General features: G+C 38.3%; 1 protein-coding gene across 2 annotated transcripts in view; it reads right to left on the bottom strand.

Annotated features, from left to right (window-relative positions):
- Nucleotides 1–15544, bottom strand: part of LOC103540295 (steroid transmembrane transporter SLC22A24) — a 53519-nt gene that overhangs the window by 21900 nt on the left and 16075 nt on the right. For both annotated transcript variants that reach the window (XM_070565358.1, XM_070565359.1), the window contains exons 5-6: nt 6223–6346; nt 543–658 (exon numbers count right to left, since the gene is read on the bottom strand). In XM_070565358.1, coding sequence (XP_070421459.1) covers nt 543–658; nt 6223–6346 — 240 coding nt within the window. The remainder of the gene's footprint in view (nt 1–542; nt 659–6222; nt 6347–15544) is intronic.

The raw sequence follows: 15544 nt of genomic DNA on the forward strand, positions 1-15544 counted from the left end.
ATATTCTCTGTGCTTCCTGTACTTGGATGTCTGTTTCCTTCCTTAGGTTATGAAAGTTTTCAGCTATTAGTTCTTCAAATAGATTCCCTGTCCCTTTGTCTCTCTCTTCTCCTTCTGGGACACCCATAATATGAATGTTATTGTGCTTGATGTTGTCCCAGAGTTCCCCTAGGCTGTTCTTGTTCTTTTTAATTCTTTCTTCTTTCTTGTGTTCAGCTTGGGTGAAGGGAGTCAAAAGGTACAGACTTCCAGTTATAAAATAAATAAGTTGTGGGAATGTAGTGTACAGCATGGTGACTATAGTTAATAACACTGTATGGCATATTTGAAAGTTGTTAAGAGAGTAGATCTTAAATGTTCTCATCACAAGAATAAAAATTCTGTAACTATGTATAGTGATGGATGTTAAATAGACTAATTATTATTATTTTGAAATATATAAAAATATCAAATAATTATGTTGTTCACCTAAAACAAATATATATCAATTATACCTCAATAAAAAAAGACAAAAAAGTTAATCATCACCAAATGGAACTTACCTCACAAAGGATAGGTAGAAGATTCTTACACGCAGTTTGGGTGGACGCAACAAATCAAAAAGTGACACGTTGGTCTGGCCTTCATCCAACTCCTGCTTCATGGTGGATTTCACAAACTTCAACAACAAAAATAACAATAAGTCTTTATGAGATGCAAGTAAGCACCAGGTATGGTGGTAAATGTTAGAGGATGAGATGGATGTGTTGTTCCCTATCCTCAAGGACACTTCCAACTAGTGGGAAACATGGGCATTAAACAATCTATCTTGTGTGGAGAGTTACAAAATGCATAGGGAGAAATGGAATTCAGGGAATTATACAGGATAGAGGTCAGTTTAAATACAGAGCTGGGGAGAGGGAAAAGGCATTGACAAAATGATTTAGTCTAAATTGGAACCAATGAAAAGGTACTTGTTTTTTTTTTTTTTAAAGATTTTATTTTTTTCCTTTTTCTCCCCAAAGCCCCCCAGTACATAGCTGTATAGTCTTCACTGTGGGTCCTTCTAGTTGCGGCATGCGGGACGCTGCCTCAGCATGGCTTGATGAGCAGTGCCATGTCCGCACCCAGGATTCGAACCAATGAAACACTGGGCCGCCTGCAGTGGAGCATGCAAACTTAACCACTCGATCACGGGGCCAGCCCCGAAAAGGTACTTGTTTTAAGGAGAGGTTTCTTTCCCATCCAGAGGACATGAAAGAATTGTCCTCCTCTTGTTAGAAGTGGAATTGTCTGCTTTTCCAAGGCCATGGCTTTCTTGAAAACTGGGTCCACTTTATGGTTTTGTTCAGAGCAATCTTTTTCAGGCATGCCAGGCAAGCTGTCTCCCTTCATGACTGGAGTGCATGGAGTTAAAGGCAGAGAAAATAGCAGAGGATATGCTGTCAGAGTATAGTCTATGTCTGGGCCAGATACTATGAAAGGTAGGGTACAGTGGTTGGAAAGGAATTGGTTTTAGGGTTGGACAAACCTGGTTTGGAATTCTTGCCCTGCCACTTGATAGGTTACTTAATATCTCAGGGCCTCAGTTTCCTTATCATTTAAAAAATGAAATTTGCACTTATCTCACAGAGGTTATCTAAGATTTACCTAAAGTCACACATTCAAATGTGAAATGTAACCAGCAGAGGGGTAGGCACTTATTATTTTTCAAAACAACATTATTTCTTATACCAGACCTATGGTTATTTGGTGCAGGAGATGGCGGACTTTCCCTGTACAGCTCCAGAAAGTAAATATTTTAGGTTGTGCAGGCAATAGTTTCCATCACATTTGCTGGATTATGATATTGTAGCATAAAAGCAGCCACAGACAATATGGAAACAAATGGGTTTGGCTATATTCCAATAAAATTTTACTTTCAAAAACAGGTATTAGTTTGTATTTGGCCCATAGGCTAAAGTTTGCTAATCCTGAATTTAGTGGATGCTGTTGTGTTCTACTCAGATTTCCCATTCAAGTCTAAGACACTCACTTCTCCAATTTCTTGGAATTTTGACAGCTGATGTCTCTCAGTTGTGGCCTTCTCTGGGAACTGCCCTTAGATGAAGAGATCCTCCTCACATGGGCCACTCCCCTGTTCTCATCCAATGGCTGATAACTTCAGACATATGAAGCTAGGCCTCATTACCTTGGGCAGAGAAAATCTGATGCGCTATCCTGGCTCCAGAGTTCCCTGCAGGGTTAGCTGGGGACTCTGTTGCAACTGTATTGCATTTTGACTTCTCTTTTTGTCCATTCCTGTGCTCTCACTCCTATACTGTTCCTGAAAGAACTCCCCAATAAACCTCCTGTACCCAAATCTCAGATTTCCCAGTTCCTGAGGAACTGGGCCTTAGATCCACTGCTACTGGCCGGGAGTGATCAAAGAAGTCAATGCCACAATGAGAATTCAGAACTAGATCATCCTAGCATAGAATATGCTGTAACTAGTGGTAGTTGGGGCATGCAGTTGTGGTACAATCATTAAAAATTTCACTGGTGGTGAACAGGGATGGGATATTGGTGGAAGGCAATACACTGGTATGTGTATGATTCAGGATTTTGAGGGTTTCAAGAAAAATAATAATTACCAGGACTTTGGAATTGGATGGCTACTGTGAAGGGCCATAGATGCATTTAAGAAAGACAATTAAAGACTGATGGTGAATGACTATCAACAAACAGTGAAATGTAAAACTCAGACGATGCATATAAAGAGACCCTCATCTCCCACAGGTGGAGGGTAGAAAACACTGAAGATCAAGCTCCAGGATTTTTTTAAGAGTATCTTTAGGTGAACTGAAAAATCTGAAACTTGGGTGGTTTCCTTTGTCAAGCTCATGGCCCCAGTTGAGAGGAAGTAGGACTCTAATATTGTGATAGGTATATCTGAGTTGAGGCATTTAATCCTTTTGAATCCCTACAGTCACTTGTATTGCTTGGTCTGAAAAGCAGACCATTCCTCTCTGTTAGAAGCTAGTGCTCCTGCATTGCTTTAAAATGATGCAGAGCTTTGTGCTTTGCAGATAAATAGATGCCCACCCTCAATGATCTGTCACCATTTGTTTCCTACCAGACTAATAACTAGAGTTAAGAAAAAAATATTATTTAGCTTGGAAAGTGTTTGGTCTGTTAAAGTAGGAAAGGGGCCTGTATGCACAAAATACTCAAATAGGAAGCCAATACATCCTAGCAGGAGAGTAGATATGGGAATAAATTCTAAGGGTCCCAGATCAAGGTGAAGAGAATATAGAGTTGAATAAAGGAGAATTTTTTTCATAGGAAAGCCGTGGTTGGCAGCTTTGAAAGATGGTCTTCGCTGATCCCCATCTCTGGTATTCATACTCCCATGTAACCCCTCCTCTTGAGTGTGGGTTGGATATAGTGACTTGCTTCTAACAAATAGAGTACAGCAAAAATTATGCATTAGCATTTCCATGAGTAGGTTAGAAAAAACCATGACTTCCATCTTGCTGAATCCCCTGTATTGTCTTCTTGGTCTGTACACTTTCAAGAAACACCTGTCTTGTTGGAGACACGTATGACTGGAAATGAGATCCTTAGTCCAACAGTCTAAGAGGACCTGTGTCCTTTACAACAATCATGTAAGTCAGCTTGAAAGTAAATCCTTCCCAGTGGAGTCTTCAAATGATACCACCGCCCCAGCAAACACCTTGATTGCAAACTGTGAGAGACCTTCAAGCAGAAAATCCAGCTAATCCCTATCCAGATTCCTGTTTTAAGTCAGCAAATTTTGAGGTAACTTGTTCCACAGCAAGAGATAACTAATTCTAATGCTGGTACTGGGAAGGGAGTGCTACTATAACAAAGAGCTAAAAATTTGAGAATGGATTTGGAACTGGGCAGTGGGTGGAGGCTGGGAGGGTTTTTGAAAACTGTGATAGAGAAAGCCTATATTGCTTTGCCAGATTGTTAATAAAAATCTGTACCTTGAGCAGGCTGTTTTGAGAGCCCAATAGGAAGTGATAAACATGTTATTGAAAACTGGAGGGCAGGGAATTCTTGCTATGTAGTGGCATAAATTTACGAACATCATCATCTGTAGTTATGTGGAAAGCAGGCCTGTACTTAACGAACTTGATGTTCTAGCTAAGGGGATTTCCAGTCAAAGTATTGAAGATGCCTCCTGATTTCTTCTTGATGCTAATAATAAAATTCAAGAGGAGGAATAAAATTGAGCAAAAACTTTTAAACAAAAATGAGCTAGGACTTGATGGTTTTGAAGATTTTCAGCCTCTCCAAATCCCAAATGATGCCAATGTTAAGAAATGGCTTTGGAGCACTGTCAGGAAAACATGGCCTAGAAATAAAGCCTGGTCTAGAGATGAAGTCCAGCATGTGATTATACAACTTTTCTCAAGGTCACAGAAAGATCAAAGGGTCAGTGTATTATTCAGAAACAAAAAGAACTCTTTAAAGATATTAAGGATGTACTTCTAGGATACTTAAGCGTCTTGTCTCTCAGCCATCTCACCAGAAGCCCAAGGTAGAGAAGGGCTTATGTCTGGAGCTGAGAGCCAATTGATTTCTATTTTTGTGAAATGGAACTATTTCCATGTCTAGAAACACAATTAAGGAACTTCTAACATTTGCCTAGCTGGATTTCAGATAGCCCTCGACTCCTTCAGGTCTCACATTTTCTTCACTTTTGAATAAGAATGTCAACAATAGCTATCCCATGCCTGTATCATCATTGTATGTTGGATGTGTTGGGGACAGGTGTCTTGTCTCTTTAGTTTCACAGATCTATATATAAAAAGGTGCTATAGTTAAAAAACCATAAATAAAGAGTTTCCTTCATACTTGGACCACATTTAAATGTTAAGATTCTGACGTTGAGCATATGCTATAATGCAGTAAGACTTTTGGGGACATTGGGCAGGTGTCAATTTATTTTGCATCTCAGAGGGAGGGAATCATTTGGAACCAGAGGGTAGAAACTTTGGGTTTTTCTTTACTAACATTTTCTTCCAAAGGGCATTTTCTCACTTTCAGGGCTGACATGGGCTTCTGTCAATTGTACCTCTATGAACCAGTTCATGTGATACTTGAAAAATGCCTTTCTCCCTCCTTTTATTTTGGCTGTGGAAGATTAGCCCTGAGCTAACACCTGTGCCAGTCTTCCTCTATTTTATGTGTGGGTTGCTGCCACAGCATGGCTGACCAGTGATGTAGGCCCACACCTGGAATCTAAACCCGTGAATCTGGGCTGCCAACATGGAGCACGCTGAACTTAACCAGTAGGCCACAGTGCCAGACCCTCCTCGTCTTTACCAGCTAACTCCTAATCCTTTCCCGGCCCACTAAAGCTAGAGTAGATACTTTCTCTAGCTTGTCTCAAAAGCACTCTGCATACAACCTTGCCATAACACCTATTCTATATTACGATTTCTTAACTTTTGTGTCTCATAGTAAAATGTAAGTTCTTTGAGCACAGAGTCTCTAACTTATTCCCTTATTGATATCTAGCACCATGCTGGTGCGAATACATAAGTATTTGTAAATGAGTAAGAAAGAGCTTGAATGAGCCATGTCAGGATCTGGCATCCAGGGCAAGAGGAGAGAAACTTCCAAAAAAAAATAAAGGCTTCTCAGAAGTTTTCCTGCTCAAGCACAATCTTGGTACTTTCTAATGAGGAAATTGTAAATAACAAAAGAAAAAGACTTTTATCTATTTCACTGCCATAGCCACATTGTGTAGAACAGATTCGGCTTATATTTGGTGCTTAATATTTATTGAATTATTGAATAAACGCATGAAAGTTAAAATCTTATGCCCTAAAGCTATCTTCCGCATGGTGAATTACCCTTCCTTTCATTGACTTTCTTATTTCCCCTAAATGGGACCATGAGTTAGCGAAATAGTGATACATGAATTGTGCTTGATTGCTTTCCCTTACATGAATAGGGTAAGAGCAACTGCTTGTTTCTTTAACAATTAAGTGCACTTCTGCCAGTGAATTGCAATAGCTATGTGCAAATCCATGACAAAGATGAGATATGTTTTTTGCAATGCCCCTCCCTCTGCAGTGGTGAATCCACAGGGAACCAGGACAAACTTTAAGACCCATTCACAGCATTCTAGTTCTGGCCCAGTAGTCACCACAGGAACCCAGACTAGTGTGATCGCCAGGTCGTATCTTCATTTCACCCCAATAACCAGCTCCCTTTCCAGATCACCTCAATGGTCAGGGTCTCTCCAGTATCCTTTTTCCCATTTATATGTGCAGCTCTTCTAAGCTCCTTTAAGGCCTCATCTAGCTGATTGGTAATAATCAGCCACTGCGCCGACTCCAGCACACTCCTGATGAGAGAATACAATGCACGTGCAGTAATTATTCAATTGCTTATCTTCCACATGACATTTAACCTGAGATTCCTTTCCCTTCCATTTAATATAGAACAATGCTTGGGATTTACTCTTGAATGGAAACTCAGTTTCTCATTAGGGAAAACAAATAATCACAGGACGATATTGGGAGACATCCACAGGCAGTGTGTGGGGCATGGTTTTCCACCTTTCTTGATAGTATCCTTTGACATTCATGTTTAAAAATAAATTTTGATAAAGTATAATTTATCTATTTTTTTCTTTGGTTGATTGTGTATTTCGTGCCGTATCTAAGAAACAGTTGCTTAGTCTGAGTTCACAAAGGTTCACCTCCATGTTTTCTTCTAATAATTCTATCTATTACATTTAGGTCTTTGATGTATTTTGAGTTAATGTTTATGTGATGTGAGGTAGGGGTCCAAAATAATTCTTTTGCATATGGTTATACATTTGTCATGGCACCACTTGTTAAGCAGGCTATTCTTTTTTTCAGTTATTTTACTGAGGTCATGTTTGTTCATAACGTTGTGTAATTTCAGTTGTACATTATTATGTGTCAGTTTCTGTAGAGACTGCATCATGCTCACTACCGATAGTCTAATTCTTGTCTGTCACCAAATATATGTGCCCCTTTACCCCTCTTGCCCACTCTCCACCCCTTTCCAGTCTGGTAATCACTAATCTATTCTCTTTATCTATGTGTTTGTTGATCTTCCACATATGAATGAAATCATATGGCGTTTTCACTTAACTTTATACCCTCAGGGTTCACCCATGTTGTGGCAAATGGGACCATTTTGTCTTTTCTACAGCTGGGTAGTATTCCATTGTTCTATATATATGTATATATATAGAACATTTTTATCCATTCATCACTTGATGGGCACTTGGGTTGCTTCCACATCTTGGCTATTGTGAATAATGCTGCAGTGAACATAGGGGTGCATAAATCTCTTTGAATTGTTGATTACATGTTCTTTGGATAGATACCCAGTAGTGGGGTAGCTGGATCATATGGTATTTATTTTTTGAATTTCTTCAGAAATCTCCATACTGTTTTCCACAGTGGCTGCACCAGTTTGCATTCCCACCAGCAGTGTATGAGCATTTCCTTCTCTCCACATCCTCTCCAACACTTGCTATTTTTTTGTCTTGGTAACTTTAACCATTCTGACAGGTGTGAGGTGATATGTCATTGTAGTTTTGATTTGCATTTCCTTAATAATCAGTGATGTTGAACATCTTTTCATGTGCCTGTTGGCCATCTGTATATCTTCTTTGGAGAAATGTCTGTTCATATCCTCTGCCTATGTTATGATTGGCTTGTTTGTTTTTTGTTCTTGAGCTGTATGAGTTCTTTGTATATTTTGGAAATTAACCCCTTGTTGGATATATGATTTGTAAATGTTTTCTCCCACTTGGTGCGTTGTCTTTTCTTTTTGTTCATGATTTCCTTTGCCTTGCAGAAGGTTTTTAATCTGATGTAGTCTCATTTGTTTATTTTTCCTTTTGTTTCCCTTGCCTGGGCACACATCATATTTGAAAAGATGCTAAGACAGATGTCAAAGATTATACTCTTGCCTTCTCTTTCTGCTGGGTTCATTATTAGTGTATAGAAATGCAACTGATTTTTGTAAGTTGATTTTGTACCCTGCAACTTTGCTGTAGTTGTTGATTACTTCTAATAGTTTTCTTGTGTATACCTTAGAATTTCTATATATATGTTGTCTGAAAACAGCAAGAGTTTCACTTCTTCCTTTCCTGTTTGGATACCTTTTATTTCTATTTCTTGCCTAATTGCTCTGGCCCAAAGTTCCAGCAATATGTTGAATAGGAGTGGCAAGAGTGGGCATCCTTGTCTTGTTCTGTTCTGAGGGATGGCTTTCAGTTTTTCACTGTTAAGTTTGTTGTTGTCTGTGGGTATGTCACACATGGCCTTTACCATGTTAAGATTCTTTCCTTATATACCCATTTTATTCAGAGTTTTTTAAAAATCATAAATGGATGTGGTTCTTGCTAAATGCTCTCTCCATATCTATTGAGATGATCATGTAGTTTTTATTGCTCATTTTGTTACTGTGGTGTATCACGTTGAATGATCTGCAGATGTTAAACCATCCCTGTGTCCCTGGTGTAAATCCCACTTGGTCATGGTGTATGATCCTTTTAATGTATTGCTGTATTTGTTTTGCCAATATTTTGTTGAGGATTTTTGCGTCTGTGTTCATCAGTGATATTGGCTTGTAATTTTCCTTCTGTGTGTTGTCATTGTCTGGTTTTGGTATCAGGGTAATGTTGGCCTCATAAAATGAGTCAGGAAGTATTCCGTCTTCTTCAATTTTAGCAATAATTTGAGAATGATAGGTATTAAATCTTCTTTGAATGTTTGGTGGAATTCTCCGGAGAAGCCGTCTGGTCCTGGACTTTTGTCTTTTGGGAGGTTTTTGATTACTGTTTCAATTTCTTGACTTGTGATCAGTCTATTCAGATATTCTCTTTCGTCTTGATTCAGTTTTGGGAAGTTGTATGACTACAGGAATTTATCCATTTTTTTCTTGGTTATCCAATTTGTTGGCATATCATTTTTCATAGCATAGTCTTGTAATCCTTTGTATTTCTGTGGCTTCCCTTGTAATTTCTCCTCTTTCATTTTGAATTTTATTTATTTGAGTCTTCTCTCTTTTTTTCTTAGTAAGTCTGGCTAAGGATTTGTCAATTTTGTTTATCCTCTCATAGAGCTAGCTCTTAGTTTTGTTAATCCTGTCTATTGTTTTTTAACTGTCTATTTTATTTATTTCTGCTCTAACTTTTATTATTTCGCTCCTTCTGCCGACTTTGGGCTTTGTTTGTTCTTCTTTTTCTACTTCTGTTATGTGTAGTTTAATATTACTTATTTGAGATTTTTCTTGTTTGTTGAGGTGGGCCTGTATTGCCATAAATTTCTCTCTTGGCACCACTTTTACCACATCCCATAAGAGTTGATGTATTGTATTTTCATTTTCATTTGTCTACAGGTATTTTTTGACTTCTCCGTTGATTTCTTCATTGATCCAATGGCTGTTCAGTAGCATGTTGCTTAGTCTCCAAATATTGGAGTGGCTTTCCTAGCTTTTTTCTTGCAGTTGATTTCTAGTTTTATAGTATTGTGGTAGGAAAAAATGCTTGATATGATTTCAATCTTCCTAAGTTTATTGAAGTTTGCCTTGTTTCCCAACATGTGGTCTATCTTTGAGAATGTTCCATGTGCACTTGAGAAGAATGTGTATTCGGCTGCTTTTGGATGGAATATTCTCTATATATCTATTAAATCAATCTAGTCTCTTGTTTCATTTAAGGCCACTGTTTCCTTGTTGGCTTTCTGTCTGGATGATTTGTCCATTGATGTAAGTGGGGTGTTGAGGTCCCCACTATTATTGTGTTGCTGTTAATTTCTCCTTTTAGGTCTGTTATAGTTGCTTTACACACTTTGCTGCTCCTGTGTTAGGTGTACGTATATTCACGTGTTATTTCCTCTTGGTGGAATATCCCTTTTATTATTATATCCTGCCCCTTTTATCTCTCATTGTTCTTTTTATCTTGAAGTCAGCTTTGTCTGATATAAGTATGGCAACATCTGGTTTCTTTGCTTGCCATTTGCTTGAAGTACTGTCTTCTATCCCTTCTCGCTGAGCTTATCTTTGTATTTATAGCTGAGATGTGTTTCCTAGAGGCAGCATATTGTTAGGTATTTTCTTTTAGTCCATCCAGCCACTCTGTGTCTTTTGATTGGAAAATTCAGTCCATTTACTTTTTGAGTGATTATTGATATATGAGGGCTTAATGCTGCCATTTTATCTATTGTTTTTAGGTTGTTCTATATTTCCATTGTTTCTCTTCCTTTGTATTTCTGACTGCCATTTCAATTTGGCAGTTTTCTGTGATGGTTTTCTCAGTTTTCTCTTTATGATTTGTGGCTCTATTCTGATTCTTTGTTTAGTGGTCACTGTGAGTTTGTATAAAATATCTCATAGATGAGACAGTCCATTTTCTGAGAGCCTCTTATCTTCTTTAGCCTAAGCTGGTTCCATCCCTTTCCTCTTCCCTGTCTGAGCTACCATTGTCACAAATTCTTCTTTTCTGAGTTGTGAGTTTTTGACTAAATTGGAGTGTTTATAGTTGTTTTGATTTTCCTATCCTTTATCTTTTATATTATACTTAAGTAGTTGCTAATCTTTTCTGATATAGAACTGCAATTTTCTAATTTTCTTTGTCTGTTTATCTCCTTCTAAAGGCTTTGTAAACCTTTGCATTTTTGTTTCAGGTAGGAGGGCTTCCTTCATAATTTCTTGCAAGGGAGGTCTAGTGGCAATAAACTCCCTCAGCTTTTGTTTATCTGGGAAAGCTTTGCTTTTCCCATTGAATCTGAAGGATAGTTTTGCTGAATAGTATATTCTTGGCTGTATGTTTTTGTCTTTCAGTATTTTTTTTTTTAAAGATTTAATTTTTTTCCTTTTTCTCCCCAAAGCCCCCTGGTACATAGTTGTGTATTCTTCGTTGTGGGTTCTTCCAGCCGTGGCATGTGGGATGCTGCCCCAGCGTGGTCTGATGAGCAGTGCCATGTCTGTGCCCAGGACTCGAACCAACGAAACACTGGGCCGCCTGCAGCGAAGCGCACGAACTTAACCACTCGGCCACGGGGCCAGCCCCTGTCTTTCAGTATTTTGAGTATATCACTCCATTCTCTCCTAGCCTGTAAGGTTGCTGCTGAGAAATCCGTGGAAAGTCTGATGGCATTTATCTGCAGATTATTTTCTTCTTCCTTGCTGCCCTTAATATTTTTTCTATGTCATTGACTGTTTTAACATTATATGCCTTGGAAAAGGTCTTTTTGCATTGGTGCAATTCTGAGTTGTATTGGCTTTATGACCTTGTATGTCCAGTTCCTTCACCAGGTTTGGGAAGTTCTCAGCTGTTATTTCTTTGAACAAGCTTGCTGCTCCTTTCTGGCCCTCTTCTCCCTCTGGAATGCCTCTAATTGTTATGTTGCTTTTCCTAATCAAGTCAGATATTTCTCAAAGAATTTCTTCATTTAAAAAAAATCTTAATTCTCTCTCCTCCTCTACCTGAAGCATTTCTATATTTCTGTCCTCTAATTCACTAATTCTGTCCTCCATAAGTAAGCTCTATTTTTTATGGTTTCTAGATTATTTTTTTATCTCATTAATTGTGTTTTTCATTTTGAGATTTTCTTTTTCTTTCTTTTAAGGTTTTAATCTCTTTGGTTAAGTATTCCTTTTGTTCATTAATTTTATTCCTGAGCTCATTGAACTGTCTTTCTGAGTTTTCTTATAACTCATTGAGTTTCTTTATGACAACTATTTTGAATTTTCTATCATTTAGATTGTATATTTCCATGATTTCAAGATTGGTTTCTGGAGATTTGTCATTTTCCTTCTGCTCTGAAGTTTTGCTGTAGTTCTTCATGATTTTTGATGAATTGATCCTTTGGCAGTGCATGTGTAGTATCAGGTCACAGATTCTACCTGCCACTGCTGGGGGGGGGGGGGAGCAGGAGCTGTGTTTTCTGATCCTGCCCCATCTGCTGGAAGTTGTGCAGGTAGGGCTACCCTGTGTTTGCCCAGGCTGGCCACAGTCACTTTTCAGGTTGTGCTCATGTGGGCATGGTCTCTCTGCTGGGCATGTGGGTCAGACACCATAGGCGGGACCTCTGTGTTCACCAGCAGACTGGCTGAGCTGATGTGCACTAGGTGGGAGTGGTGACTTTGAGAGGCTTAGCTGCTACTCAGTGGGTTCTGTGGGCTGCTGTGCTCCATGGGTGGTGGTGCCTTATTAGCAGGTGAGGCACCTTCTTGACTGTAGTGCTCTAGGGGAAAGGGATACCCACATGGTGGCTGAGACACCACTGAGTGGTCTTGTGTGCTGCTATGCTCTGTTGGTGGGGCCGCCTTTTGAGTGGGTGGAGTGCCTTCATGTGTGCACTGTGCTCTGAGGGTGAGCACCTTTGTGTGGTCTGAGCTGACACCACTTGGTGTAGAGCATTCCCACCTGTGAGGCTGCCATGGTACAGTAGGTGGTCCCGTGGACCAGGCTGCAACTCTGAAAGTGTTCGTGCAAGCCAAGCTGTCTCTGCCTTCTCTTATAGTCACACCTGACTGCTGTATGAGGATCACACAGGGAAGGGGATGGGTACACTCCCCTTGTTCCACTGCCTCTGGGGATCCAGACCTCTCACCTTCAGGTGTATAGTTGCTTGGATCTCTCAGATGTCCTTTTGTGTGGTGCAGGGAATCCTCTGCTGGTTAATGAATGTCCATTTAGTTGTAATTTAAAGGGGAGAAACCAAGGGAACAACTCACTGCCATGATGCTGATGTCATGCCTAAACAGACTATTCTTTATCCATTGAAAGGTCTTGACACCTTGGTAAAAAATTAATCTACTATATTGTACAGAGTATATTTATGGGTAGTGTGGGTTAATTTATGGGATCTCAATATCTATCTATCTATCATCTATCTATCTATCTATCTATCTATCTATCTATCTATCTATCATCTATCTATCTCCTTTCCTCATAGTTAACTGTCTTGAATACTGTAGCTTGTAGTAAGTTGTAACATCAGGAAATGTAGTCCTCTCATTTTTTTCTTATTCTTCAAGATTGTTTTGGCAATTTTGGAATTGATGAATGCCACTATGAATTATAGGCTCAACTTGTCCATTTATTCATAGGAAGGCAAAAAGGATTTTGATAGCAATTGCATTTAATATGTACACCAATTTTTCCATGTCAAAAATGTTGTCTTTCAATCTGTTTGTTTCAGTCTTTAATTTCTTTCAACAATGGCTTATAGTTTTCATTGTTCAAGTCTTGCTCTTCTTTTGTTAAATTTATTCTTAAGTGTTTTCATTATTTTTGATGCTATTGCAAACGGATTGTTTTTTGTAATTTTATTTTTGGATTATTCATTACTAGTGTAGAGTAGTACAACTGATCAATCACTTTTTTAAATTAATCTTGTATCTTACAACCTTTCTTACCTGTTCATAGTTCTAATAGTGTGGAATGTGTGTTTGTCTGTATGTGTGTGTCTGTGTGTCTACTCTTAAGGTTTTCTATATTTTGGGTCATGTTGTCTGCAAATAGAGGTAGTTTTACTTGTCCATTTACAATATGGAGATTTCTCAAAAAATTAAATATAGAAGTACCATATTATCCAGCTATTCCACTACTCGATATTTATCCCAAGAACATGAAATAAATAATTCAAAAAGATATATGCACCTCTATGGTCAGTCACAGCATTATTCACAATACCAAGTCATGGAAGCAACCCAAGTGCCCATCAAAAGATGAATGGATAAACAAGATGTGGTATATATATACAATGGAATACTACTCAAAAGACAAAATCATGCCATTTGCAACAACATACATGGATCTTGAGGATATTATACTAAGCAAAATAAGTCAGACAAAGACAATTACTGTATGATTTCCCTCATATGTAGAAGATAAACAAACATATAGGTAAAGAGAACAGATTAGTGGCTCCCAGAAGAGAAGGGAGTTGGGGGAGGGTGAAAGGGGTAAAAGGGCACATATGTATGGTGACAGGTAAAAACTAGACTATTGGTGGTGAACATGATGCAATTTCTACAGAAATATAGAAACGTTGTATAATAATGTACACTTGAAATTTGCACAATGTTATAAGTCAATATGACCTCAATAAAATAATTTAAAAAATGTTTTGAGGGCTTTTAAACTTTAAGACAAACAAATATTTTGTCTTTTTACTTTTATATGAAAATTAAAAGTAATTTGTACACCACGATTATTGTATTACAATTCTGTATTTTTTATTGTGTTTATCTTTTCTAGTGAGTTTTATACTTTCCAGTGCTTCTGGATTGCTGTTGAAGATTGTTTTATTTCAAATAATAGAATTACCTTTAGCCTTTCTTTGAAGGCAGATGTAGTGATGATGAACTCAGTCAGCTTTTGTTTATCTGGGAAAGTTTTCATTTGCCTTTTTCCTGAGGGACAGTTTCACCGGGTATGTTATTCTTGGTTGACAGTTATTTTTGCTTCAGCATTTTGAATATATTGTTCCACTCCCTCTGGCCTCCAAGATTTCTGCTAAGAAATCTGTGTATAGCCTTATTGGAGCTCGCTTGTATGTGATGAGTCACTTTCTTCTTGCTGTTTTCTAAATTGTCTCTTTGTGTTTGACTTTTCACAATTTGATTATGGATCTCTGTGTAGACTTCTTTGAATTTTTCCTATTTGGGTTCCTTTGGGCCTCATGATCTGGATGTCCATTTCCTTCCTGGATCTGGGAAATTTTCAGCTATTATTTCTTTAAATAAGCTTTCTGGTCTTTTCTCTCTCTCTTCTCTTTCTGAGGCTCCCATAATCCATATATTGGTTCATTTGATGATGTCCCATAGTCCACTAGCCATTCTTCACTCTTTTTCATCCTTTTTTCTTTTTGATCCTCTCACAGGATAATTTCAAGTAGCCCCTGTTTGAGTTTGCCAATTTTTTCTTCACATTTGTCACATCTGCTATTGAAGGTCTTTGAATTTTTTCATTTCAGTGGCCGTAGTCTTCAGCTCCAGAATTTCTGTTTGGTTATTTTGCTTTGTTTTCTATTTCTTTGGTGATATTCTCATTTTGTTTATGTATTATTTTCCTGATTTCATTTAGTTGTCTATATATGAGTAACAGGAGATCTTTACTTGATGAACTTCATTAAGATGATTATTTTGAATATTGTTAAGGAAATGAATAGATTTCAACTTCTTTAGGTTCAGTTACTATAGATATTTTTATTCCTTTGACTGTGTCTTCTATTCCAGCAGCAATAATCCACCACCACTTTTCTTCATTCTTCTCTGCCCCAGGTGTGTGAACTATGCTCTTTCTGTCAGTGCTCCATGTGAGATTAAGCAGTCCCCTGAAAGGCGTGGGATGTTGAATGCACACTCCCATTTCTCTATCCCCTGAGTGAGAAATCACAGGCTGAGGTGTCCTCTCTTAGTGCTGAGCTGTGTTGGCTTTGGGTGGGTGTTGATGCCAGTAAAGTCAAATTGCTTGTCTTAACTGTTTTTGCAGCTGTTCTCAGTTTTGTGCTCATCTGGAGTACTACAAACTCTCCACTGGATT

The sequence above is a fragment of the Equus przewalskii genome, chromosome 11 (assembly GCF_037783145.1).
Source record: "Equus przewalskii isolate Varuska chromosome 11, EquPr2, whole genome shotgun sequence".
Classification (NCBI taxonomy): domain Eukaryota; kingdom Metazoa; phylum Chordata; class Mammalia; order Perissodactyla; family Equidae; genus Equus; species Equus przewalskii.